At 42.8% G+C, this 26,453-nt stretch overlaps 1 protein-coding gene across 2 annotated transcripts in view; it reads right to left on the minus strand.

Moving 5' to 3' along the window:
• Nucleotides 1–26,453, minus strand: part of cntnap2 (contactin associated protein 2) — a 924,912-nt gene that overhangs the window by 102,521 nt on the left and 795,938 nt on the right. For both annotated transcript variants that reach the window (XM_008112904.3, XM_008112906.3), the window contains one exon: nucleotides 17,663–17,863. In XM_008112904.3, the coding sequence (XP_008111111.1) occupies nucleotides 17,663–17,863 (201 nt within the window). The remainder of the gene's footprint in view (nucleotides 1–17,662; nucleotides 17,864–26,453) is intronic.

Genomic DNA, 26,453 nt, shown 5'->3' on the forward strand with positions numbered 1-26,453 from the left:
TTGTCTTCAAATTTATTAGCTCTCATTCATTCTTCCATTCATACCACACATATCATATATTCATACTTCATTTGATCTTGTTACACATACCTGAAGCAAGGTCAGTGATAACAAACAAACCAGCAGTCCTGTGAGGAAATGATAATCAGAATAAATCATTCACAGGGACATTACCCCCTCACAGGAGTTGGAGAAGGCTGGAGAAGGGTTTGGAAGGGAGGACATAATAACACCACTCACACTTCACTACTTGTCCTGAGTAGAAGTGAGAGAAAAAGCAACCTATGTCTTTGGAGCAGGCTCTCGGGGAGAGTGAGGAAGAGGAAATAGAGGCCCCTTCAGCTGGGGAGAAAATGCTGTTATCCCCAAATGGTGAGACGGTGGTTGGCAGAGCAGTTGCTGGCACGCAGTGTACATCTACTCAATTCCCTGCTACTGGTGCAGTGGGGGTGACTGTGAGAAAGAAGGGTGGAACATCACCTGAGTGGCAAGGAGATGAGATCCCACAGCACCTTTGCATTTTGGAATCCAAGGTTGACTCAATGGAAACCATGCTACAAGAGCTTTCCTTTTATTGGAAAGGGGTGCAGCCTGTGGGTGGCATAGAGTAGTCAGCTGCAAGTTCCAGTTTTTAAATCTCCGCCAGAGCAGAAGGTGGGGCTCCTAGAAGCATGGGGCCTACTGGTGAACCAAATGAAGACAAACAGAAGGGAATAACTTGGCCCCCACCTATGCTGCCGGCAGCGGGAGGAGCTCCCCTCATCCCTCTTGGGCAAAGATTTTCCAGACGGGTGCTTCAGGTAAAGTTTAAAGGGGATGACTGATGTGAGTAATTATATGATGGACTGGGGGCCTACCTTTTACATAGAAGCAGCCCGAGCCCAACTGACGCTTGTAATTAATAAATATATATTTTTCCTTTCTTAGTCCAGGAGCTGCCTTTAATCTTACAAGTATATTCTAAAAAGTGAGATCTATGTTTAATTTGCGTTCCATTACCCTGAAAAAAAATCTAAATCACTTATCAAATTTCAGAATAGTTTAATTTACCTCAATGAATAGACTAAATAGAATGATATATAATATCTAATGAACTTGACTTGTGTTTTACTTATAATTCCTCAAAAGCAAAGGCAATACATATTGCCTCATTTTGAAAGAAATATATATGCATAACATACAGTCAATTTAAATAAAAGACTCTACTACTGAGGCGGGAGGTTAAAGAACCCCAGGAAATACCATATATGGGCAGAGATGGCGACGGCTAGCGACCCGGGTGCATAAACTCACAGAAACATGTGGTTTCTGGGAAATCATGTGTTTCTGAAGAAATGAAAGCTAAAGATAAACAAACAGCGCATGCGCACGCAGGCGCTCTGAATGATTGTGAACACGGCATAGAAAGAGTGTGCCCGGGCCGCTGGTCAGCGCTGATTGGATGCAAGTCAAGCAGCGTCACAACTCTAAGCCAATGAATTTGCTTGTGGGCGGGCATAACCCGAACCCTGTAGTGTGTATAAATATTTACTCAGCCCGCCGCTGGGGGTTCTCCCTGGGAAAGCACTTATTTGGTGCGAGGGGGAACCCTAGTGGCCACTTGCCAAATAAAACTGCTTTCTTGGAAATACTCCAGTTGTCCGTCTCCAATCCCTCCACTGCGCTCGCAAGGACCGTAGCACAAAGGTTCCGCTACATTTTCTGGTGACCCCGACGTGATTTCCTATAAGACGGGCCAGGAGGTTGGAGACGGATCCCGTTGGCGGGACGGCCCCAACTCAGCGGTGGGGACCGGAGGCAACTACCGTGAGACGAGAAGGGGCCCCTGAATATTGCAAGACCGGCTGCGGTGCTTGCCTCTGATGCCAACGCCGACGGACGGTGGGAGCTGCAACACCAGCGAGGTTCCATAGAAACCAGCCAGGAGGGAAAAGGATCCAGGGAAAAGCCCAGGGGCGAAGGTTGGTCCGACGTCTACAGAAATCTGGCAAGTATAGTGGTTGAATGAGACATTAAGGGAACACCGGCGCCGGGAGGGACACAAAAAAGTTCCCAGGGAGGTAGAAAGGGGCTCTGTCTTGTGTTTCCTGACGCATGCCGTTGAGTGTCCGGGTGCCCAGGCCAAGGCCGTCCCCTCTATTAGCCAGGATGGGAGGGAAAAATTCAAAGAGCTCCACTCCCTTACAATGCATCTTAGATAATTTTGGCTCTTTTGCTACCCGAGCCGTAGCAGGCAACCCAAGGGACCTGAGAGATTATAGACTGAGGAATTTGTGTCAGGGGGAATGGCCAGAGTTTGGGTTAGGTTGGCAAGTAGAAGGGACGTGGGATCTGAAACTGATCCGAACAGTGGAAGAATATTGTGCTGTAAATCATCCGAACCAGTGGGTCTATATTGCTACCTGGGAACGGGTAGTTAGAGAAGATCCAGGTTGGATTCGACAGTGCAAGAATGGCAAATGTATGGTGGTGAAGAAGGAAGGGAAAAAGAAGGAAGTTTTCCAATCCAATGAGGAGGACTACCCAGATTTACAGTTGAGTGTACAGGCTAGACAACAGGAAATACTGCCGCCACCGCCCCCACCCCAGGGAATAGTCCCCGGTGCACCTACACTAGGAACGGGACCCCCACCCTACTCTCCAGAGTCAACCGAAGCAGCCAAGAAACACTATCCTAGCCTAGAAAAATATCAGGAGGAAACAAAGGAAAAGAAGAAGTCACAACGGATGCCCAGTGATGCTTCTCCGGCACAAACTCGGAGACATGGAGCTCCGGTGTGGCCTAGTGATTCACCGACCGGACCGGCCCTCCAGATGCCTTTGAGAATGGTGCCTGTGATAAACAACAGGAATGAGATAGTTCAAGCATACCAGGTAGTGCCTTTCAGTAGTAGTGACATTTTGAATTGGAAAAATAATACTCCACCTTATAGTGAAGAACCCCAAGCTATGGCTAGGCTATTGGAAGGGATTATGGCAACCCATAATCCCACCTGGCAAGATTGCAGACAATTGTTGAATATGTTGTTCACATCAGAAGAGAGAAGAGCAGTGTTGAATAATGGGGTAGCCATAGCCCAGGTTGGGGCCCCACAAGATGGTGATGCAGCCGAGTGGGGAGCACAGAGGTTTCCTGTGGAAATAGATCCCCAATGGGACACCGCAGAAGAAGGACATTTGCAGAGACTGAAAGGATTCCAGCGTATATTGGTAGAAGCGGTAAAGAGGGGCCCGCCGCGACCCGTCAACATTATAAAAATTCAGGGAGTGGTACAGGAAAAATCTGAGTCACCAACAGCCTTTTTGGAAAGGCTGGAGGCAGCATATAGAAAGTATAGCCCGTATAATTTGGAGGATGAAAACGGTAGGAGGGCGATTCAACAGTCTTTTATCAGTCAAGCGGCTCCTGACATCCGGAGAAAGATTCAAAAGCAACCAGGATTTCTAGGAAAGACTATGAATGAATTGTTGGCACTCGCAGATCAAGTTTATATGGCAAGGGACCAGGTAGAAGAGGAGAAGAAGGACAGGAAGAAGAAGCAGGAATACCAAGCATTAGTCACCATGATGGAACAGAGTGCAAGTGGACAGAGAGGAAGAGGAGGATATGCCAGAGGGGGACAAGGAGGAAGAAGAGGGCCCCCTCGGAGGTTAGGTCGAGACCAATGTGCTAAATGTAAGAAGTTTGGACACTGGAAAGGTGAATGCCCAGAAGGAAAAGAAGGAAGTCAGGAAGGACCGAGAGGAAGAGGAAGGCCTGAGAGAGGAAGAAACCCAGGAAGGGGAAGAGGACGTGGAAACTACGTACCTTTTCCTGCGAGAGAGGTGATAGCTGCAGCAGCTGTGATGGAAGAAGAATGGGAAGATATGGATGGAGGAGAGGAATGAGGAAGCCAGGCTCTTGTTTTGTTGGACCCCGGGGAGCCGATGGTCACACTTGAAATCGGGGACCAACAATTGGACTTTTTAGTGGACACAGGTGCCGAAAAATCAGTGGTAAATACAAAAATTAGTCCACCAACTCGGGAAACTACGAAAGTAATAGGGGTGTCTGGGAAGACCCAGAAGTGCCCCTTCCTCAAGGAACGCACCTGCAATCTGGCCGGACATCAGGTCAAGCATAAGATGTTATATCTTCCAGACTGCCCAGTCCCTTTGTTGGGAAGGGACATTTTATCAAAATTACAAGCACAACTCCAGTTCATGAAGAATGGACAAATGGAAATATCATTTCCTATGGAAGAGGAATGGAGACTGTTTCAAGTTAGGATTTTTACTGAAGAAATACAGTGGCCATGGCATGAGACTCTTTTAGTATGGGCAGAAGATAATCCTCCAGGATTAGCTAAATATGTTCCACCGGTGGTGGTGGAAGTGAAAAGAGGAATGGGACCCATATGTAAGCCACAGTATCCCGTCAGTCGAGAGGCGGTGCAGGGGATCAGAAAGCATCTAGAGCGACTTCTGCAGCATGGGATATTGGTACCATGCAGTTCCCCGTGGAACACGCCCCTGCTCCCAGTCAAGAAACCTGGAGGACAAGGAGAATATCGCCCAGTTCAAGATTTGCGGGCTGTAAATCAAGTCACCGTTCCCCTAACCCCAGTAGTGCCTAATCCATACATCATGATGAGTCTAGTACCAGCATTTGCCAAATGGTTTACTGTATTGGATTTAAAGGATGCATTCTTTTGCATTCGATTGGCCCCTGTATCCCAACCGATCTTTGCTTTCCAATGGGAATCTCAGCAGTCAGGGCAAAGGACCCAGTATGTTTGGACACGCCTTCCTCAGGGGTTCCGGGACAGCCCGACCATTTTTGGTCAAGCCCTGGCCAAAGACTTACAGGATTTTGTAATACCTAAAGAAGAGGGAATTTGGCTTCAGTACGTAGATGACCTGCTTGTCGCTTGACGGACACTAGAGGGCAGTAGAGAGCATACTTTGAGGCTACTCAAGGAATTAGAAGAGAAGGGTTACAAAGTGTCAAGGAAAAAGGCCCAGTTGTGCTGTCCCACGGTGAAATATTTGGGGTTCCATCTGACCGAAGGAAAGAAGATGTTAGGAGCTGAAAGAAAGGAAGTTGTTTGTGCCATCCCCACTCCCAGTACCCGGCGACAGGTGCGGGAATTTTTGGGATCAGCAGGATATTGCAGACAGTGGATCCCCAACTACGCCGTGTTGGCTAAGCCGCTGTACCAGGCTACGAGAGGTGGAAGAGAAGATCCGTTTGAATGGACAGAAGAATGTCAACAGGCGTTTAAGGCATTAAAAAAAGCATTGATGTCATCTCCAGCATTAGGACTGCCCGATTTGGAAAAACCATTCACTCTGTTCGCTGCAGAGCGGGAAGGAACAGCGGTTGGAGTATTGACCCAACCACTAGGTTCATGGCAAAGGCCGATTGCCTACTTGTCAAAGCAATTGGACACAGTGGCTCGTGGATTGCCACCTTGCCTGAGGGCTGTGGCAGCATCGGTAGATTTAATCAAAGAAGCGAATAAATTGACCCTAGGACAGCCACTGACAGTTAAGGTGCCCCATAGCGTTAAGGCACTGTTAGACACTAAGGGACCGCGCTGGCTCACAAGTGAGAGGTTAATGAAATACGAGGGATTGTTGTGTGACAACCCACTGGTGACCCTGGAGACTTGCTCCACTCTGAATCCGGCCACTCTGCTCCCGACTCCAGGAGACACCACGATCCATCAGTGTGCCTAGGTGATGGACGAGGTATTCTCCAGTCGACCGGATTTGAAGGATGTGCCACTGACTAAGGTGGACGACACTCTGTTCACAGATGGAAGCTCCTTTATGGAAAATAATCAAAGACACTCAGGTTATGCGGTTGTCCGGTGGGGGGGAGAGACGCTGGAAGCAGGGTCACTGCCCCCAGGGACTTCTGCCCAGAAGGCCGAATTGATTGCCCTGACCCGAGCGTTGGAATTGTCAAGCGGAAAGCGGGTTAACGTCTACACAGACTCAAAATATGCCTTCACTACCCTCCACGCACACGGAGCACTGTACAAGGAGCGCGGGCTCCTCACGTCTGGAGGAAAGTGCGTGAAACATGCTGGAGAGATTGTGGATCTCCTGGAGGCGGTTTGGAAGCCAAGGCAGGTGGCTGTGATGCATTGTAAAGGGCACCAACGTGGAGACGATCCCGTAGTGCAAGGAAATAGGCAGGCTGATCTGGCAGCCAAAGAGGCAGCTAGGCTGCCCCATATTGAACATCAGGTAATGGCCCTACAGGTAGAATTAACTGAACATAAAGTTACATATACACCAGAGGAAGAAGAATGGGCCTTAAAGGAGAAGGGTCAGTCGTCAGGAGAACTCATAGTGATGCCAGACGCCCGTGTCTACGTCCCTAAGGACTTGGCATGGCACTTAGTCCAACACATGCACCAAAACACACATTTAGGAAAAACGGCATTGGCAAATCTGCTAGGACGACAGTTATATATCGATGGATTACATAGCCTAACAGCAGCAGCAGCCCGAAGATGCTGGACATGTATCAAAAATAACCCCAGAGAAGGACCCCTCAAGCCACCAGGAGTCCAACATGTGGGTGGGGTACCCTTTGAAGCTTTAGTCACTGACTTTACAGAAATGCCCCCATACAAAGGATACAAATATTTACTGGTGTTCGTGGACACATACACAGGATGGGTGGAGGCTTACCCTACAAGGACTGAGAAGGCTGTGGAGGTTTCAAGAGCTCTAATGAAAGATTTTATTCCCAGATTTGGCATACCCTTAGAAATTGGATCAGATAATGGCCCCGCATATATTCAACAGGCCGTGCAAGGATTATGTAGAATTTTGGGCATAAAATGGAAGTTACATTGTGCATATAGACCCCAATCTTCTGGAAAAGTGGAAAGAATGAATAGGACATTAAAGGCTCAGCTTGGGAAACTTTGCCAAGAGACAGGATTGCCGTGGACGGTGGTTTTGCTCATGGCATTATTAGGAATCAGATGTACACCACACAAACGGACAGGACTCTCCCCTTTTGAAAGACTCTATGGACGACCCCCTTTGAACTTGAAGGGAGCCTTAGAGACAGGAGCTGAGCAACACCTCATAGGAGAGAAACAGACATTGGCCCAGGTTCAGGCTTTGGGCAGACAAATGCAGCAGTTAGAAAAATACATTTCTGAATTGAACCCACCATTCCCTACCACACCTCTACATTGTTTTTCACCAGGTGACGAGGTTCTGGTCAAGGATTGGAAGATTGAGCCATTGGGACCCAAGTGGCGAGGACCCTATGTTGTGCTCCTGTCTACCCCCACTGCAGTGAAGGTGAAGGAGATTAAGCCGTGGATACATTACACCCGTGTAAAACTAGCACCTGAGGAGTGGCGGACGGAGCGAGTTCCTGGTGAGGACCTGAGACTCAGGATCATCCGGTAACTCCCTAAGGGGTCAACAAGGCAATGAAGCTGATCCCTTAGGGTGCAACGGAGCGTCGGTGGTCAAGTATGTCGCAGCATGGCCCAACAAAGGCGCTCTCCGGGAGATGGTGGCTAGACATTTTGAGAGGAAAAAGTGGGAGACAAGTTATGAGGAGGGGAGGAAAGCGTACTGTGTTTGGTATATTATTTGTGCTGAGTTTTATTCTCTCTTTTGGAAAAAGAGCACATGGGAATTGGATAAAAGAACATGCCAATTATATGTTTGAGCAGCACGGGAAAGAGGTAGCATTAATATATGAACACCCCCTCACCATAGGAGATTTTTCATTTCTTCCCGATTTAATTGATGAACCACAGATTGTGTTGGAGGGATTGTCCAAGGCTCAGGAGGGTCCACCTACCGTGTTTTCTAGCATACCGCAAAAAATAAATCAAACTCGGTTTCGACGGTTTAGATACCATACCTCCACCAGGGGTTTGTGCTTCTTTTGTGGAGGATCGGGAATATGGAATTCTGAGTGGAGACACTGGGGAACTAGGCAGGCGTTCTTTTCCCGATTAGGCAATTACTCCCATTGTCGAGACCGGTTCTATCTACATGGACGATTTAATACATCTTATGTCTCACGATTAAATCTAACCGCAACCGAGTGGGCTAGCATGTATCCAGATTATCCTACATTTAGTGTGAATGATTCTATTGAGGGCCTAAAATCTTATATGAACATACTGAAACAATTAACCCAACTGAGCCTAGGTCAAAGCCTCTGTCCGTTATGGCAAATTAGGGATCCAAATCTATGGTTTTTCTTTGATAAATGGGCCACAAATTATCACCCCGGCAACTACCAGTGTGTCGGTGTGGGTTATTTGACATTCCCAGTTCAGGTCTTACACAAAAGGCATCAGCGCCTGAAACGGGACATTGTGCAAACAGGCCCTCTAGGACCAGAATGTTCGGATGAGGTCATAATTAACAAGGCCCTGTCAGGTTCAGAAGCCTCCCGTGTAGGAGGAGGCCTGATCACAGGCTTGTTGACCCTGAGTGCCTACCCAGGGATTGTAGCTCAAGCAAATCGTAGAAGTGTTCTAGGCCTGACTTGCCGTCTTGAAAAGTCCATAAATGCCACTGGTAAAATTTTCCAGGAAATCCAGTCTGAAGTAGAAGAAATCAGCCAGATGGCCCTACAGCATAAGCTGGCCCTTGACTACCTACTGGTGGCCAGGGGGGGTTTATGCGCCATGGTTAGAGGGCGTTGTGTAGTGAAATTTCATAACTTGAATAGTACTATTGAAGATGACATCGAGTCATTGCAAAAGCTAATTTACAATAATGTCCATGAAGTAGAAGGTTGGTCTCCCTTCTCCTGGGTGACTAGCTGGTTACCCTCAGTAGAATGGTTGAAGGACATATTGTTGGTAGGGATTTTAGGATTGTTCATTGTTCTCATAGTTATGTGCTGGACTCCAATAATGATGCAAATGTGTACTAGGTGTGTCACACAATCTTTACCTGGAGAAAAGATAGCCATACTCCAAGCCAAGCGGGATTGGATGGAACCATAATGCTTTGCTTCAGCTTTTGTACACGTGCTTCGCAAAAAGAAAATGGGGGAGTGAGGCGGGAGGTTAAAGAACCCCAGGAAATACCATATATGGGCAGAGATGGCGACGGCTAGCGACCCGGGTGCATAAACTCACAGAAACATGTGGTTTCTGGGAAATCATGTGTTTCTGAAGAAATGAAAGCTAAAGATAAACAAACAGCGCATGCGCACGCAGGCGCTCTGAATGATTGTGAACACGGCACAGAAAGAGTGTGCCCGGGCCGCTGGTCAGCGCTGATTGGATGCAAGTCAAGCAGCGTCACAACTCTAAGCCAATGAATTTGCTTGTGGGCGGGCATAACCCGAACCCTGTAGTGTGTATAAATATTTACTCAGCCCGCCGCTGGGGGTTCTCCCTGGGAAAGCACTTATTTGGTGCGAGGGGGAACCCTAGTGGCCACTTGCCAAATAAAAATGCTTTCTTGGAAATACTCCAGTTGTCCGTCTCCAATCCCTCCACTGCGCTCGCAAGGACCGTAGCACAAAGCTTCCGCTACACTACTATTATATACATAAGGATATAGAAACATTTCCAATGAAAACTTTAAAAGGATCCATTAACTCAAATCAATATCAATATTGATACAACTTGTAGGTGCATAATAGCTTGTCACTGATGGCTTTCCACACTAATGGTAATATCAATACAATTCAATAATTTAAAAAAACATTCTAATAGCAGATTTTGGAGAAAATAAATAAAACTGCGTTAGCATTTAAAGCTGTTAGAGAATCCATTTTGAATTCATTCAAATGCATTTTTAACAGGAAACTAATGCAACATTAAACAACTTCTTCTAAGGATGTGAAGTAGTTCACAAGTAGTAACAAGCTGAAATTGACAAACCAATTTCATTGCCTTGTTAATTGCAATGTAGATTGTTACTCATTCTTGTTGGAGTAAAGTGCCTCATAAAAAAACTCATGAGCTATGTGTCCATTGTATGAACAAATCAATACTGCAGTAGAGTCTCGCTTATCCAACGTAAACGGGTTGGCAGAACGTTGGATAAGCGAATATGTTGGATCATAAGGAGAGATTAAGGAAAAGCCTATTAAACATCAATTTAGGTTATGATTTTACAAATTAAGCACCAAAACATCATGTTATACAACAAATTTGACAGAAAAAGTAGTTCAATACACAGTAATGCTATGTAGTAATTACTGTATTTACGAATTTAGCACCAAAATAGCACGATGTATTGAAAACATTGACTACAAAAATGCATTGGATAATCCAGAACGTTGGATAAGAGAGTGTTGGATAAGTGAGACTCTACTGTAGTTTGATAACCATCATTCCCATGTTTCATCTGAAACTACCTGTGGAAACATATATGGAAACATTGCATTGTATAGGTAGGTCAGAGCAGAAGCCATTGTTTTAGGTGCCCTGAATCCCATATTGGGAGAAAGGTGAGCTATACCTTCAATAAATAAAATCAATAATAAATTCTATTTTATTCATTGGTCAGTTCTCAATATTTCACATACTTATAACAACAGCTTGAAGTCTAATTGATAGTCTGTCCAAATATTTCTTGTAGATTGTTCTTTTAGAATATTCATAATCTAGTTGGTTTCATAATCTCTATTCACTTTATCTTTTGTGTGAAGATAGCAACACTGACCAACACACCATCATCATTAACTGATTTTTTTTCCCAAGAACATTTTATATTGTCTTCCTCTTCTTCTTTTTCTTCTTTATTCACACAGTCGTCTCCAACTCTTTGTGACCTCATGGACCAGTCCACGCCAGAGCTCCCTGTTGGCCGTCGCTGCCCCCAGTTCCTTCAAGGTCAAGCCAGTCACTTTAAGGATACCGTCCATCCATCTCGTCCTTGGTTGGCCTTTCTTCCTTTTTCCTTCCATTTTCCCCAGCATCAAGATCTTTTCCAAGCTTTCCTGTCTTCTCATGATGTGGCCAAAATACTTCATCTTTGCCTCTAATATCCTTCCCTCCAGTGAGCAGCCGGTCATTATTTCCTGGAGGATGGACTGGTTGGATCTTCTTGCGGTCCAAGGCACTCTCAGGATTTTCCTCCAGCACAAAAGTTCAAATTGTCTTCCTCACTCTGCTAGAATTGTGAATCGCTATAAATCATTGGTTAGGTTAAACTCTGTCCTAAGATGCATGCAATGAATTCTCCCTCTGGGCAGTGAGAAGAAGCATAAATGGATCTCACAGTGAAGTTTACTGCTCTGATATTTGTTATCGAGAAGATTTCCGATTTATGGCAGTTTCAAAGGTACTTCTTCCCCACTGAGAAGCACATACTTCATTTGTTCTGTTGGCTTTACTGCACGATTTCATGTAATTTATTCTTTGGCTCGGCATGCCATGAATTATGTGTGCTTGTCCTCATGAAGAATAATTGTAAGAGTTGTTTCAAACATGTCCTCATGAAGAATAATTGTAACAGTGGTTTCAGTCACATCCACCTTGGAGTTTACTGCCTTTCTTGTTTCTTGCTCAAATGGAATTATTTAACTGCATCCTATCAAGCTGTTCTTTACACAAAACTGAAGGTTAAGATAGGAGTTTAGAACCCGTATTATCTTAGGACCTCTCACAGAACTAGAGCAGATCCAGATGGTATTTGTCTGATCCAGATCTGTGTGGGAGATCTTGTGGTGTTTATGGGATTGTCTGTATAGTGATATGTTAACACCACAAGATCTCGGTTGTAGAATCATAGAATCATAGAATTATAGAATAGTAGAGTTGGAAGAGACCTCATGGGCCATCCAGTCCAACCCCCTGCCAAGAAGCAGGAAATTGCATTCAAAGCACCCCCGACAGACGGCCATCCAGCCTCTGTTTAAAAGCCTCCAAAGAAGGAGCCTCCACCACAGACCGGGGGAGAGAGTTCCACTGCCGAACAGCTCTCACAGTGAGGAAGTTCTTCCTGATGTTCAGGGTGGTATTGAAGCTATTCAAGTAGCCTCCAACCACATTTCTCCCCACTTGCAGAGAGGTAGATGTAAAGGTCAGGCAGGGCTTAGGACATTCTTCATTCCCCAGCCCTCACAGTGAGGAAGTTCTTCCTGATGATCAGGTGGAATCTCCTTTCCTGTAGTTTGAAGCTATTTTTCCGTGTCCTAGTCTGCAGGGCAGCAGAAAACAAGCTTGCTCCCTCCTCCCTATGACTTCCCCTCACATATTTGTACATGGCTATCATGTCTCCTCTCAGCCTTCTCTTCTGCAGGCTCTTCTGCAGTTGTTTCCAACTTTTGGTCCTCCAGGTGTTTGGAACATCAATTCCCAGAAGCTTAGACAACTGTCAGAATATCTAGGAGTTCAAATCCAAAATACCCGGGGGACAAATGGACCACTATCATAAGGCACTGAGCTCTCAATCTGTGTTTGTTTGCCTTCCCAAATGATGCACATTGTTGTAGTTCTTGTGCCAAAAAAATTGTCCCTGCAAGAAACAAATGATCTCTTTTATCACTATAAGCATCTTGTGATGAAGTTTCACACATGATCTTTTAAAAGTTGGATGGTCTAAGGCAGCATTTTCCAAATTGTGCTTTGGTTACTACCAGAGGATCTCTATCCACTTTCAAGGGATAGTTGTCAGTGCTGCAACATACTAAGAACCTCCAATAGGACATGAATTCAAGGGAAATGGGTGGTGCTTGAAGAAAATATTCCAAAATTGAAAGTGAAAGAAGGGGAAAAAGAAAAAAAAAAGAATTGAAGGAGAATACTTGGAGATATGTGTAGAAAGGGGAGGAATTCAACATTTCAGATTGGCCCTGGGATAAAGTGTCCCTGTAAAAATGCCCCAAATCCTGTCAGCCAGTCTGTTTCCACTACCTTGCAATACTTTTAACTTTTGGGAAACATTTTTTCAACTTTAGAAAATACAAGCAGGTATCACAGAAGCAAGCCACTTTCTAAGTTAATATGTAATACACAATGTTATGCGGCAAAAAAAAAAAAATAGGTAGAAGAAGGTAAGAAATGATAACAACAATCATTTTTTTAAATCACAAGTTTACTAAACCTCTCCGGGGGAAAGGAGACATGTACATGAACTTTCCAAAGCCGCTTTAACTCCAGTAGTTAAACCTCTGACTCATTCACTGTTCTGTTTGTCTTTTTAAAAAGCCTCTTCCTGTCTAAAATAGCTATGATGTGGAAGAAGTACATAAGGATAAGTAGGACTAATAGTCCACCACGAAATTTTTTTTGGAAGATTTGGAAGTAAACTGACTTCAGTTTGTCAAAAATTCAGCAATGATTGGTCAATGTGAAATAGATTTTTGAATATCAATTAGCAAATGGTACTAAGAATAAAAATCCAGACATGGTCCCTTAATTTAGAAATCTCGGTTCTCCTTGACTTAGATGGATTTTGACACGCTAGTTTGCATCTCGCTATAGAACTGCATTTCAAACAGCTTCTGACACAGGGTCATAATTTGAAAAATAACCCAATTTAGGTATGGTGGTTTCTCCATCTACTGTATGATGATCTGATTTTCTAGTGTGTAATAAGGATAGATTTTAAGAAGTTTGTATTTTATTTTAGGAGGCAGATTGTTATTTGAAATGATTAACTAATCTGGAGCTGGCAGCGGTGGTGTATGTGGCAGCTTTCTGATTGGCTGCCACTTCTGCAGACAACTGTGATCCCCACAAATGATGGACTTGGACTAAACTTGGCAGACAGAACCCACATGACCCACTTTACACCTTAGTACAGTTTGGGGGAGAATAAATCACGGATTTGCAGTACTTTCACATACTTCCTGAGACCACTGCCACTGGCAGGAATGGTAGAACAGAACCAAATTTGGTACACATATCCCAAAAGACACACTTTACACACTGTAGCAGTTTGGGGGAGGATAGACCAAAGATTATGGGATTTTCAGTACTTACAAATGCTTTGTCTCCCACAGGCCACTGTTACTCAAACTAATGACAGATCAGGACCAAACTGGGCACTCAGACCCCCCCCCCCCCATGACCCACTTGACATCCTGGTGTAGTTTGGGGGAGGACAGACCAAGGATGATGGGACTTGAAGTACCTTCACTCACTTCCTGAGACCACTGCAACCCCTGCCAATGACTGATAAAGACCAAACTTGGCACACAGAGCCCCCATGACCCACTTTACCCCCTGATGGATTAGATCAGTGGTTCTCAACAGCTGGTAAACTGGCTGGGATTTATGGGAACTGTAGGCCAAAAACATCTGGGGACCCCAAGTTGAGAACCACTGGCTTAAACCAAAACAGCATCTGCACCTACCTGCATTTTCTTGCATTAATTTCTCACCTTCTCCTTTCCCCCCATCTGCCCTGGTTAATATCCTGGGTGTTGTTTGTGGTTTTATATAAAGAGCAACTAACATTGATAGTGCTGTATTTTTTCATGTCAAACAATATGATAAACAGTCGTAAAAGCAAGCTGCTTGGCTCTTCGATGGTTTGCTCTCCTGTCTCTGGGTCTTCTTTATACTGTGCTGCTAAGTGGCTGAAGAAGTTTTATCACAAATCCACCACCAACAAAACAGGGATGAGCTTGCAGTATTGCCTAGTTTGAAGGAAGTCAGTAAAGCCATTAACCAGTTAACAAATAACAAAGCTAGCAGACCTGTTGGGAACCTTGTTGAAATTCTTAAAGAAGTTGGGCCCGAGCTGAGACAACAACTCCATAAGCTTTTTGAAAAAGTATTTTATGATGGCCAAGATCCCATTGAACTTCAGGGATGCATTTATCTTTTCAAAAAGGATGAAAAAACAAACAGTGGAAACGATTGAGGTATCTCCCTTTTAACCTCCACCTGCAAGAATCATTCCAAGAATCCTCGCAAACCACCTTCTACCTATTTCAGGATACATCCTTCCAGAATCCCAAAATGACTTTTCATTTTATTTCAGTCTTTACCAATCATACCAAATGACATTATATTTAAACTATGGCAAAAAGATTTGCCAACTTTCATTGGCAAATCTTTCATTTGGTTAAGGGATGACACCCAGAGCCAGACTCAAGATTTTTGCAAGAACATAAGAAAAGAGTGGATATGGGTTTGTCCAACCTGAAAATGGACTATTATGTTTGACATGGCTGAAAGACTGGCCAAACTCTAGTTCCTGAAAGGGTGGTTAATACTGAAAAACAAAAGTTTATTGCAACTAGAGAGTGCTGGTTTGAAATTTTGGATACATGCCTTTCTTTAGTATGTTAAAATAAAAGCAGATGCAAGTTTTAATAATAGTTTTGTAAGGGAATCACTGTTGCGAGTCTGGAAGAACAGATTTTATTCAAAGATTTTATGGTGCTCTCCACATGATTCAGAAGAGAAATTCCTTTTGACGGAAAATGACTAACGTATTAGGACTTGATATTACTAGATAAAGATCAGTACAGGTTATAGACAAGAGAGGAGTTTATAGTGGAGGGTTATTCAATGGAATGGTTTGACTTAGATGGATATAATATATTTGGGTTTAAAACAGTTAAATAAGAGTTTGAAAGCCCACTGTGTTTGAGTGATGAACAGATACAGTGAGACAGCCATATTCACGGAAGTGTAAAAATTGTGAATACTCCCTCCCCAAGCTGCCACTTCCCAGGAATGAGGAGCCTTGGGGACATTTCAAATGGGCGAATGTGTCATCTTGGGGAGATCCATGGCTCACTGCCAGTCATTCCCACTGGGTGGGTGCATCTTCAGAATATTTCAAAGACACTGTAGTCATGAGGAATGAATCTCTCCCTCTCCCCACTGCCATCCCACAAGTGCAGTGGCTTCTTTGGAATTATTCAAAGACACCACAAGCTTTGAACACGTAAGGATGGGTATGAGAACTTTCTTACATGCTCTGCTGTACCTCATGGGTGGGGTATCTTCAGAACAATCTGATGATGCTCCCATCCTTGTGAGATGTTAGAAGAGGGATCACACTCCTAACTCATGTTCAGTTTGTGGTCTACTAATATAAGACTCCTTTTCATATGTAATGTTTTCAAGCTAGATGTCACCCATCGTATGTCCGTGCATTTCATTTTTTTTCTATCTTACATTTCTCGTTGAAATTCAGCTTATTAGATTTGGCCCAGCTCTCTAACTTATAAAGGCCATTTTGGATTGTGATCCAATAAGCAAGGAAGCAAACGTCCACCCAACAAACAGCCTTACCCCAAATCTTAGTTCAACAAACTCTTCCAACAAATGCTTCCAAAATGCCTCTCTGGAACTGAAGAGGTTTTCCCAAAGAGAAAAACTCACTTTCTGCTGCCTCTTCCACCACACCCTTGCAAACTGCAGTTGTGTCACACCTTTAAATGTCTCATACTAAATTGAAATATCTGTGTCTTTTCCTTGATCACTGGTTAGCAAGGGGCATCTAAGCCACATCCAAAGTAAGCCCATTGACCACCCAGAGTCTGCATAAAAGTGTACTTAAACCTTCACATAGGAAATCATAGCATGACAGACGCAAGAAATGAGGTCATGAACAGATTTGTTTGTGATAATAAAAACAATACCTTTTAAAAGTTTCTCATGCAACACCAATTTGCGAATGTTGATCTCATACAATAAATGCCAACTGAAGGCACTATTATCCTGATGCAATTGTGATTTACCTTCCTTGTGCAATAGTCTAAGACAGTGTGGTCCAACCTTTAGCTACCCGAGGGCCAATCAAACTTTAGTACAGGAATGTGGGGGCCAGATATATTCCAGAAAGAAAATGTATTGTATTCAAAAACTTTTATTAGTTCTTTTTATTAAAAGAAGTTTAATATACTAGTTTATATACCACTTCATTTTACAATTGAGAAATCAATATGATGATTGGTACTGTTTCCCTGATACAAGTTTATCAATGTCCACTGTAAGTTTAGTAAGGCAAAGTCTCAGGCTCGATTCCAGTGAAGCACTTTCAATTTGATTTCTCTGTTTTGATTTAATTTGTTTGAGAGCAGAAAAACATTCACACACATATGTACTGCCAAAAAGGCAATAACATTTGCAGAGAAAATTTTGATTTATGCAAGCTGGTATAGTTTTCACTCATTTATACTCCTTCGAAACACATAAAACTTGACAACAGATAACACACTGCGGTTTTCCATTATGTTCAACAAAAAAGTAACTTTCCTGACACTTTGACTGAAATTGTCGTTTCTCATGTTCAACACACCGTTTCTAAGTTCCGCCATTTTAGGCACCGCTCTTGCAACAATGATGACAACAAAATCTTGTTGTACTACATCTCTCGAACAACATCTCTTGTCAAAAGCAGCCACTTTGAACAGCCCTGCGCTACCTTTTATAGGGATAGCGACACCTTCCAGAAAATCCTCCACAGCACACGAACAATCGTGAATCTATCGGCAGCCAATGACTAGTGACCACCCATCGCCTGGAAGTGGGGCCACTTCTAGTACCGGACACATTTGTGGAAAGACAATTCTGATTGTTGGTGGGACTTTTCAGAAAGGGCAAGGGCCAAGAAAAATGAAATGGCCTAAGAGATGCATTTTGGTTTTAGTCAATTCTTGAGAAATACAAACTGGCATCACACTGCTTGGCTAAGTAGGCACAGAAAACTGATTAAGCACATTAATGACATACTGTTTTGAACTTACCTGGTGTGTTGAGAAGCCTTGACAGTTTACAGGAATAAGAGATGAACTGCTCACAATATTCAGCACTCCCTGTGATGGCAGAGATCTGATCTGCGGTTGCACTGTAATTTAGCTGTATCAAAGCATGCTTCTCTGGTCTGTTGCTTACCACTGAAAATCTCTCCTGCAGATCATGATGCACAGTAGTCCATACTTTGTCCTCTGGAATCAAAACAGAGATAAAGAAATCAAAAGAAAATATGTTTGCATCCATTTTTAAAAATTTCTTGGTTCATATGATAGTGTTTCCATATAATTGTGCAATGATTAATACAAGTATCATCAAAATTATTTTCCTTCAAATGTTAATCAGGAATAGCTTTTCTACTCAGTGAAAATATTCTCAGTATTCTGGGTAACCTTCATTTTTCTGTGTATTGTATATACCAGTGATGGGCAACCTTTGGTGCTCGGTGTGTCAAAATTCACCAAAAAAACCTAGCATGACTTGGGTGGTGTGTCACTTTGAGAAAAAAACCCATAATTTCGCAATATGTATGATTTAAATAACAAAAATGTATAATTGTAATATATAACTATTTAATAAATCAAAAAGTATTTACTACCATTATTTCCATGTACAACAATCTATGGTACCTCTTGCAATTTCCACGCTGATTTCTCTCTATTGTAGTTTCAATGTAGTCACGAATAATGAATATAATAATAATAATAATAATATAATAGTAATAATATAATAATATACTACAATAATAATAGAATAATAATATAATGATTTTATATATATATACTAGCTGTGCCCGGCCACGCGTTGCTGTGGCAAAGTATGGTGGTATGGGAAATAAAGTATTGAGGAATTGGTGGTAGTTAAGGTAAAGTGTAAAGGTTTTCCCCTGACATTAAGTCCATTATAAATGGGTTATATAGCTGTATGGAAGGGCCTTGAATCTACACTGCCATATAATCCAGTTAAAATCTGATAATCTGTATTTTATAGGCAGTGTGGAAGAGGCCTAAGTGAGGTCTAACTCTGCCTGTGCCCTGGGCTGAGTGGGTTGCTAGGAGACCAAGTGGGCGGAGCTTAGTCTTCTAACTGTCAGCAATTGGATAAAAACAATTATTCCTCTCCCTCTAATTAGGACTTTATTTTTCTTTTCTTTTTGTTGTATGAACATAGAGGCATGGATGAGGGGTTGTGCTGCCAAGTTTAGTGTTTCTGGGATGTGTAGTTTTGTTGTTTTGTCCTAGGCCGAAATTTCATTACCCTTTTATATATATAGATATGTAATGTAATGTGCATAATTCCCATGGACTAAACAACAAAACCACTGGATCAAATCACTACATTTGGCCACAAAAGACGTTAGTCATCCAATCAATCTGCATGCAGCAGCGTGTCAGCAAAAATGGCTAGGCGTGTCAGTGCTGACACGCGTGTCATAGGTTGGCTATCACTGGTATATACTAATATATGACTGAGCATAAAACATACTTAAAATAATCTGTTATGAAGAAATCGATTAGTTTGATGATAAAGATGAGAAAATCTTGGCATCCTGCTTTATGCATGCAATTGACCTATATACTTTTATGTTCTGTAGGCGCCCACCAGATTATGTATAGCAATTATTAATATCTAGAGGGTTCAAATCAATTTAATAATTTTAATTGACATTATTAAAGGGTTCAAAAACTATACATATAATAGCAATTTGGGTTGTTTGTTTCCAAATTTGTAGTTATAAGGCTTTGTTCAAGGTGTGTTTGTTCAGCCTTCTTATTACTGTATTTAAAACAATCTGGTTATTTGGGTATATGTATGTGTGTTTTCTCGAAAAAGCTGATGTTAGACTTCAATTTTCTATTTCATCCTCCCATTTCCCTGTATGAAATGACTTGTCAGAATTAATTTCAAAGTATCCCACAATAAGGTTTCTAAGTATTTAGGTATTGGGTAAAAATCTTCCTTTAAAAAAAGGTTCCCTCTAAACAAATAATTGAGCAATAGATTGGAGTTAAATCTCCAGATCATGATTTTGTGAGAGGATAACCTTGTACACCAGATCATCAAGAGAGATGACTTATCTGAATAGATGATTAATTCTATTTTGACATCTGTAATATCTATTAAAATTGCTTTTGCTTATGGAAAGAGAAGTTAGTGATTAATTTTAAGCCACCAAACCAATCATTTTGTAGATCTTCAATTTTCTCTGTTCTATATAGTTGTGGTAGATCTTGAATTGGAGAACTACTGGATGACTACTGGAGGCATTCATTCCTTATTATCTTTCAAAATTGTGCTGTTTGATTTTCTCTTTGCTGAGGGATATTTGGCCCACTGTATAACAGTTCCTAATGCTGAGTATGTATTTCATGACATGATGTCTCTAATTTGTGAGCAAAAACCAATTATTTTGCTTTTCTTTCCTTTACAAAATGAAATGATTGCATGTATTTTATTACAGTATAAGGACTTATCTACATGAGCCACAAACACTAATGCTGATCTGGAATTGAGTATTCCAGATTAAGATCACCGTGGTCTACATAGCCAAGTTGGCTTGGAGACTGGAGGATGGCCTCACCGAGCCAGCCTGGTGTCGGGATGGCAATCGCATGGCTCAGTGGCACGGGAACTGGTTTGGTATTATAGGACTGCCACTGTTACATTGCCCTTGTTGATTTGGGCTTAATCTTGAACAATTTTAAATAAGGGTCGGGGTTGTGCAATTTATACTGCATGCTTTTTTGATTTCCCTTTGTCATGTAGCTAGATGATTTGTGACCTGTCAAAATTTATTATATCTCAAAGCACTTACTCAAGTTCTGTTTTGATGTGGTAAATATGCTGCTTAATAGGTCACTGTATGTAATGGACATTTTTTATTATTGGCTGTGAGTTGTGAGTAAAGTAGGCTAAAATTGAAAGTATCTGAATGAATGTTGCTATCTACCAAGCTCCTGCCCCATTTTTAAAAAAGGCTTGAAAGTAGTGAATTAATGTTAAGGGGAATAGTGTTGCAAATATCATAAAAACTAGGGGGTAGTCTATATAATGACTATATGAGTTGAAAACAGATAAAACAATGGTATCCACATGATGCAAACATGCATTACATTGCACCCCTGAATTCTTAAACTAGGACAACAGAATTCAAACAATATTCCAAATTAGGCCAGATAATGCACATCAGTTTGTTGACATGCAATCAAAATCTCAAGATCAAATTGAGTCAAGAACTGGGGAGGTGCTTCATAGAATCATAGAATAGTAGAGTTGGAAGAGACCTCATGGGCCATCCAGTCCAACCCCCTGCCAAGAAGCAGGAAATCGCATTCAAAGCACCCCTGACAGATGGCCATCCAGCCTCTGTTTAAAAGCCTCCAAAGAAGGAGCCTCCACCACAGTCCGGGGCAGAGAGTTCCACTGCCGAACAGCTCTCACAGTGAGGAAGTTCTTCCTGATGTTCAGGTGGAATCTCCTTTCCTGTAGTTTGAAGCCATTGTTCCGTGTCCTAGTCTGCAGGGCAGCAGAAAACAAGCTTGCTCCTCCCTCCCTTCAATCTTCAAGTGCATTTCTGTGAGGAAACGGGTTTAGAAATGGGGTTGAGGGGCTCTGGATGGGGGCTCTGGATGTTTGTTTCACAGCACAGCTAGCTGAAGTGCATGTGTGCACTTCTTCACTGCCTTTTTCAGCTCAATGCTATCTGGCATGTCAACACCTAATCATGGAAATGGGGGACCATAGCAGAGACTTTAGACCACGACACCATCTGTGGAGAACAAACAATGCAGGATCCATTCCATGAATCTCACTGGAATATTTATGTGGTCAAGGGAATTACAGAGAAGATGAGGGAAAAGGAGTATAGAACAAGAGTAAGACTCTCAGACAGAAATATAGGGAGGTCTGGACCACAACACCCATAGTGGAATACTGCCACTATGCTCATTTTGAAGATAATGGGCATGTGCTATAGTGCCACACAAGATCCCCAAAAAGCCATCTGAGCCACACTGCAGCTATGTGCTAGACTTTCCCTCACTTTTAAAGAGAAATGTCATATCCAGAGATGCCACCATTTACCCCAAACATCTGACTAGGAGCACCAGCATCTGCAGGATCTCAGTTATTCAAGCTTCCACAAGTCAGTGGCAGAGTGCCAAGAACCTGCCACAGAGTTCCAAGGAAAGGAAACTCTTTCACCCAGTGGTTTGTACATGAGGGAATGATGCATGTGTGTGCTTTCTCCCAAACCACAGGGGACACAACAGACCTCATGAAAGCAGAGCAAATATAATCACCTTCACCCCTATAGAAGATCCCACAAACACATCATTTCAGTAGAGAGAGAGATCCTCTGGGTGCTTGCAGGGAAGCCCTCACTCACCTCTCTCCCCTATGGAAAGATGTGCAATGGCTGCAAGCAAGGAGAGCACAAGGAACAACAAGCTAGAGACTTTGAGTGTGAGTTAATCTGGAGTCCAATAGCAGCAGATGAGCAAGATACAATTCCATCTGCCTTGACAACTAATGCACACATGTGCACATCCAAATCATAAACACACTGTGTACACCCATTCTCTGCAACATTTCTACTCCCAACACATCAATATACTCCACATTCCCCCCGATGGGAAGCATGCACATAGGACTGATGACATCCACCAAACCTTTTTGCCCCTCCCCCCCAAGAGTGGCCAACTCTCTACCATGCCTGCTTCTCATCTCCCTTCCTTGTTCCATGCTTGATATATGTATGTAATACCCCTGCAAAGGATTGTTACCTTGACGCGGTGCTGAGGCTTGAGCACCTCGATTATGCCATGAGCTAAATTGTGAAGGGGCACCCAAGATGGGAAGGTAATGGCAGAGGGGTCAGACTAAATACGATCCCTGGGGAAGGTAATGGCAACCCACCCCAGTATTCTTGCCATGAAAACTAAATGGATCAGTACAACCAGAGACATGTTGGTATACCATCGGAAGATGGGATTCCCAGGTCGGAAGATGGTCAAAATGCTACTGGGGAGGAACAGAGGATAAGCTTAACTAGCCACAGATGTGATGGCTAAAAATGTGATGAAGCCCCAGATGTGATGAAGCCAAAAGGAAGGCTAATGGCTGACGGTGCTGGAGGTGAACGACAAATCCGATGTTCTAAAGATCAACACACTATAGGAACCTGGAATGTAAGATCTATGAGCCAGGGAAAAATGGACTTGGTTATTGATGACATGCCAAGATTAAAGATAGATGTTCTGGGAGTCAGTGAACTGAAATGGACTGGAATGGCCCACTTCACAACAGATGACCACCAGATCTACTACTGTGGACAAGAGGAACACCGAAGAAATGGAGTAGCCTTCATAATTAATAATAAAGTTGCTAAAGCAGTGCTTGGATACAACCCAAAAAATGACAGAATGATCTCCATTCGAGTTCAAGGTAAGCCATTTAACATCACAGTGATCCAAATATACGTCCCAACCACAGCTGCTGAAGAATCAGAATTAGATCAGTTCTATGAGGATCTGCAGCACCTACTGGATAATACACCAAAAAAAGAGACATTATTTTCATCACAGGAGATTGGAATGCTAAGGTGGGCAGTCAAATGAGAACTGGGATCACAAGCAAGCATAGTTTGGAACAACAAAATGAAGCAGGATTTAGGCTAATAGAATTTTGCCAGGAAAATTCACTGTGCATAACACAGGTTTTCCAACAACCTAAAAGACGGCTTTATGCATGGACTTCACAGATGGTCAACACCGAAATCAGATTGACTACATCCTTTGCAGCCAAAGGTGGCGGACATCAATTCAGTTGGTGAAAACAAGACCTGGAGCTGACTGTAGTTCAGATCACAAACTTCTTATTGCACAATTTAGAATCAGACTAAAGAGATTGGGAAAAAATACACAGACCAGTTAGATATGACCTCACAAATATTCCTAGTGAATATGCAGTGGAAGTGAAGAATAGATTTCAGGGACTAGATTTAATAAATAAAGTCCCAAAAGAACTATGGACAAAAGTTCACAACATTGTTCAGGAGGTGACAACAAAGTACATCCCAAAGAAAAAGAAAACCAAGAAGGCAAGATGGTTGTCTGCTGAGACACTGGAAGTAGCCCAAGAAAGAAGGAAGGTGAAAGAAAACAGTGATAAGGGGAGATATGCCCAATGAAATACACAATTCCAGAGGTAAGCCAGAAGAGACAAGGAACTATTTTTAAACAAACAATGCATGGAAGTGGAAAAAGACAATAGAATAGGAAGGACAAGAGACCTCTTCCAGAAAATCAGAAACATCAGAGGTAAATTTCAAGCAAAATTGGGCATGATCAAAAACAAAAATGATTTTATATTTCTAGGCATGAAGATCACTGCAGATGCAGATAGCAGCCAGAAAATGAGAATACGTTTACTGCTTGGAAGGAGAGCAATGGCCAACCTCGATAAAATAGTGAAGAGCAGAGACCTCACACTGGTAACAAAGGCCCGCATAGTTAAAGCAATGGTATTCCCCATAGTAATGCAGATGCGGGAGCTGGACCATATGGAAGGTTGAGCAAAGGAAGATAGATGCTTTTGAACTGTGGTGTTGGAAGAAAATCCTGAGAGTGCCTTGGACTGCAAGAAGATCCAACCAGTCCATCCTCCAGGAAATAATGCCCGGCTGCTCACTGGAGGGAAGGATGTTAGAGGCAAAGATGAAGTACTTTGACCACATAATGAAAAGACATGAAAGCTTGGAAAAGTTCATGATGCTGGGGAAAATGGAAGGAAAAAGGAAGAGAGGTCGATCAAGGGCAAGATGGATGGATAGAATCCATGAAGTGACTGGCTTGACCTTGAAGGAACTGAGGGTGGCGATGGCTGACAGGAAGCTCTGGTGTGGGCTGGTCCATGAGGTCACAAAGAGTCGGAAACAACTGAATGAAAAAACAACAACATGGCCAAGTACTGTGATTCTCACTCCTTCTTTATTCCAGATACCACAGTGACAAATCAGAACATCATGCTACCTGAAACAGTGAAGCTTGCAGAACACTGGAGGAGGAGAGAAAGAAGAACAGCTGCTTTAGCAGCCACTGCCAGTGCCATGGATCACATCTTTATTTCCATCATTTAATTTGGTCCGTATTAAGGTTTACGTGCAAGGTTTTTGTGGACGAATGGTTTAAGTATTTTTACTGTACTGTTTTAAATGTATTTATTGTATTATGTTAAACTGATTGTTTTAATTGCCTGTTTTATCTTTTGTACTCTATACTGGCATTGAATTTTGCCAGATTGTGAGCCGCCCTGAGTACCTTTAGGTGAGAAGAGTGGCATAGAAATAACGGAAATAAATAAATAAATAAATAATGCTTCCACGGAGCTGGACTCCCAGGGATACATCACCTCCGCCCCGCAACACCCAGATTCAGACAGAGATATCAGGACCCACTGTTACCAGTCACACTGCAACTAGGTGCTAGGTCCTCTCTCACTTTTAAAGAACCTTGCTAAGGCACCATCTTTCCCATTCCCCAGCAGAGCTCTCTCACATTTAGGTCCCCCACCACAGCTTCCACTTACCACCTTGCCTTGCTGAAGAGAGACAAAACATACACATACTTTAATAAAATAACTACAAAATGTATATTTCTCATAAAAACACATGTACATATAATTAACAATAGATTGGGGGAAAGAAAGGGAGATATTTACAAGGGGTAGAGGAAAATCATGTAGTGGGGGAAGTGCACTGAGTCAAGAGCTGCTGAATGACTGCCTTCATCTGCCTGAGCTCCTCAATGGCAGTCACCCTCTCCTCCAAGTGGCTAGAAGACAAGGGAAAGTAGAAAGTTACTGAAGTGGATAAGATATGAAGGATCCATGCCCAGCGAGTGTATGCTAAACTGAATGGCCAGGACAGAGAAACACACAGGTTGAAGACAAACCACAGAGTTTTATTCAATCAAGCCAAAAGGGATGTCAGTACAAGCAGATGCTTCAAAATGTAGAAGTATAAACATACAGAGAAAGCAAGATGTCTTATACAGTTTGACAGCTGTTCAAAGCTCCTGCTCTCTTCCCCGATTGGTTGAAAGAGGGGCTGGTCTAGATGTGCACCCTGATTGGCTGGGAGTTCTGCTGATGTAGATGCTTCCAGGTGGTGATTCTCTTTCGCAAGGAAATCACAGCTAGTGATTGGCCTGCCAGAGAACCAATCAGTTGGTGGGATGCCTCCCAGGAGAAGGTATCATCCTCAAATACAATGTTAAAGAAATGAGAATGAGTTTCTGATTAGCTCAACTGTCCAGTTCTGTGTTTGACAAAGATAGGAGCTTCCAAAAACAAAGGTGCGAGGCTCCAAAAACAAAAGGTAATGATCTTGGGCAGTCAAGGACTGGGCTGTCAACAAATGTACATACTCTGAGCTTCTGTTTCTGCAGTCAGCAATTTCTCAACCTCAAGTGGACCATTTTAATGAGACAAACAATTCTGGGCTTATCTGGGCTGAAACGGGAAACTACTTATCACTGCATATATCTGTTGCCACACCAGTTTGTCCACAGAGGCCCACTGGAAGTCGCTATACATCGTTCGATGGGCAGCATTGGGCTCCATGGGCAAACCGGGTGCTGAAGACTTTGAAGTCTCCGAGGATGAGGACGAGGATTTTCTAGTTGAGAAAGTTGGGAGAAAGCGAAAGTGTTGTTCGCGACTATAGGAATGTTTTGAGTAGATCTGTTGTTGGGGAAACAGGCAATGAGAATTGGCCAGGGATTG

This window comes from Anolis carolinensis, chromosome 6 (genome assembly GCF_035594765.1).
Source record: "Anolis carolinensis isolate JA03-04 chromosome 6, rAnoCar3.1.pri, whole genome shotgun sequence".
In the NCBI taxonomy this organism is placed as follows: Eukaryota; Metazoa; Chordata; class Lepidosauria; order Squamata; family Dactyloidae; genus Anolis; species Anolis carolinensis.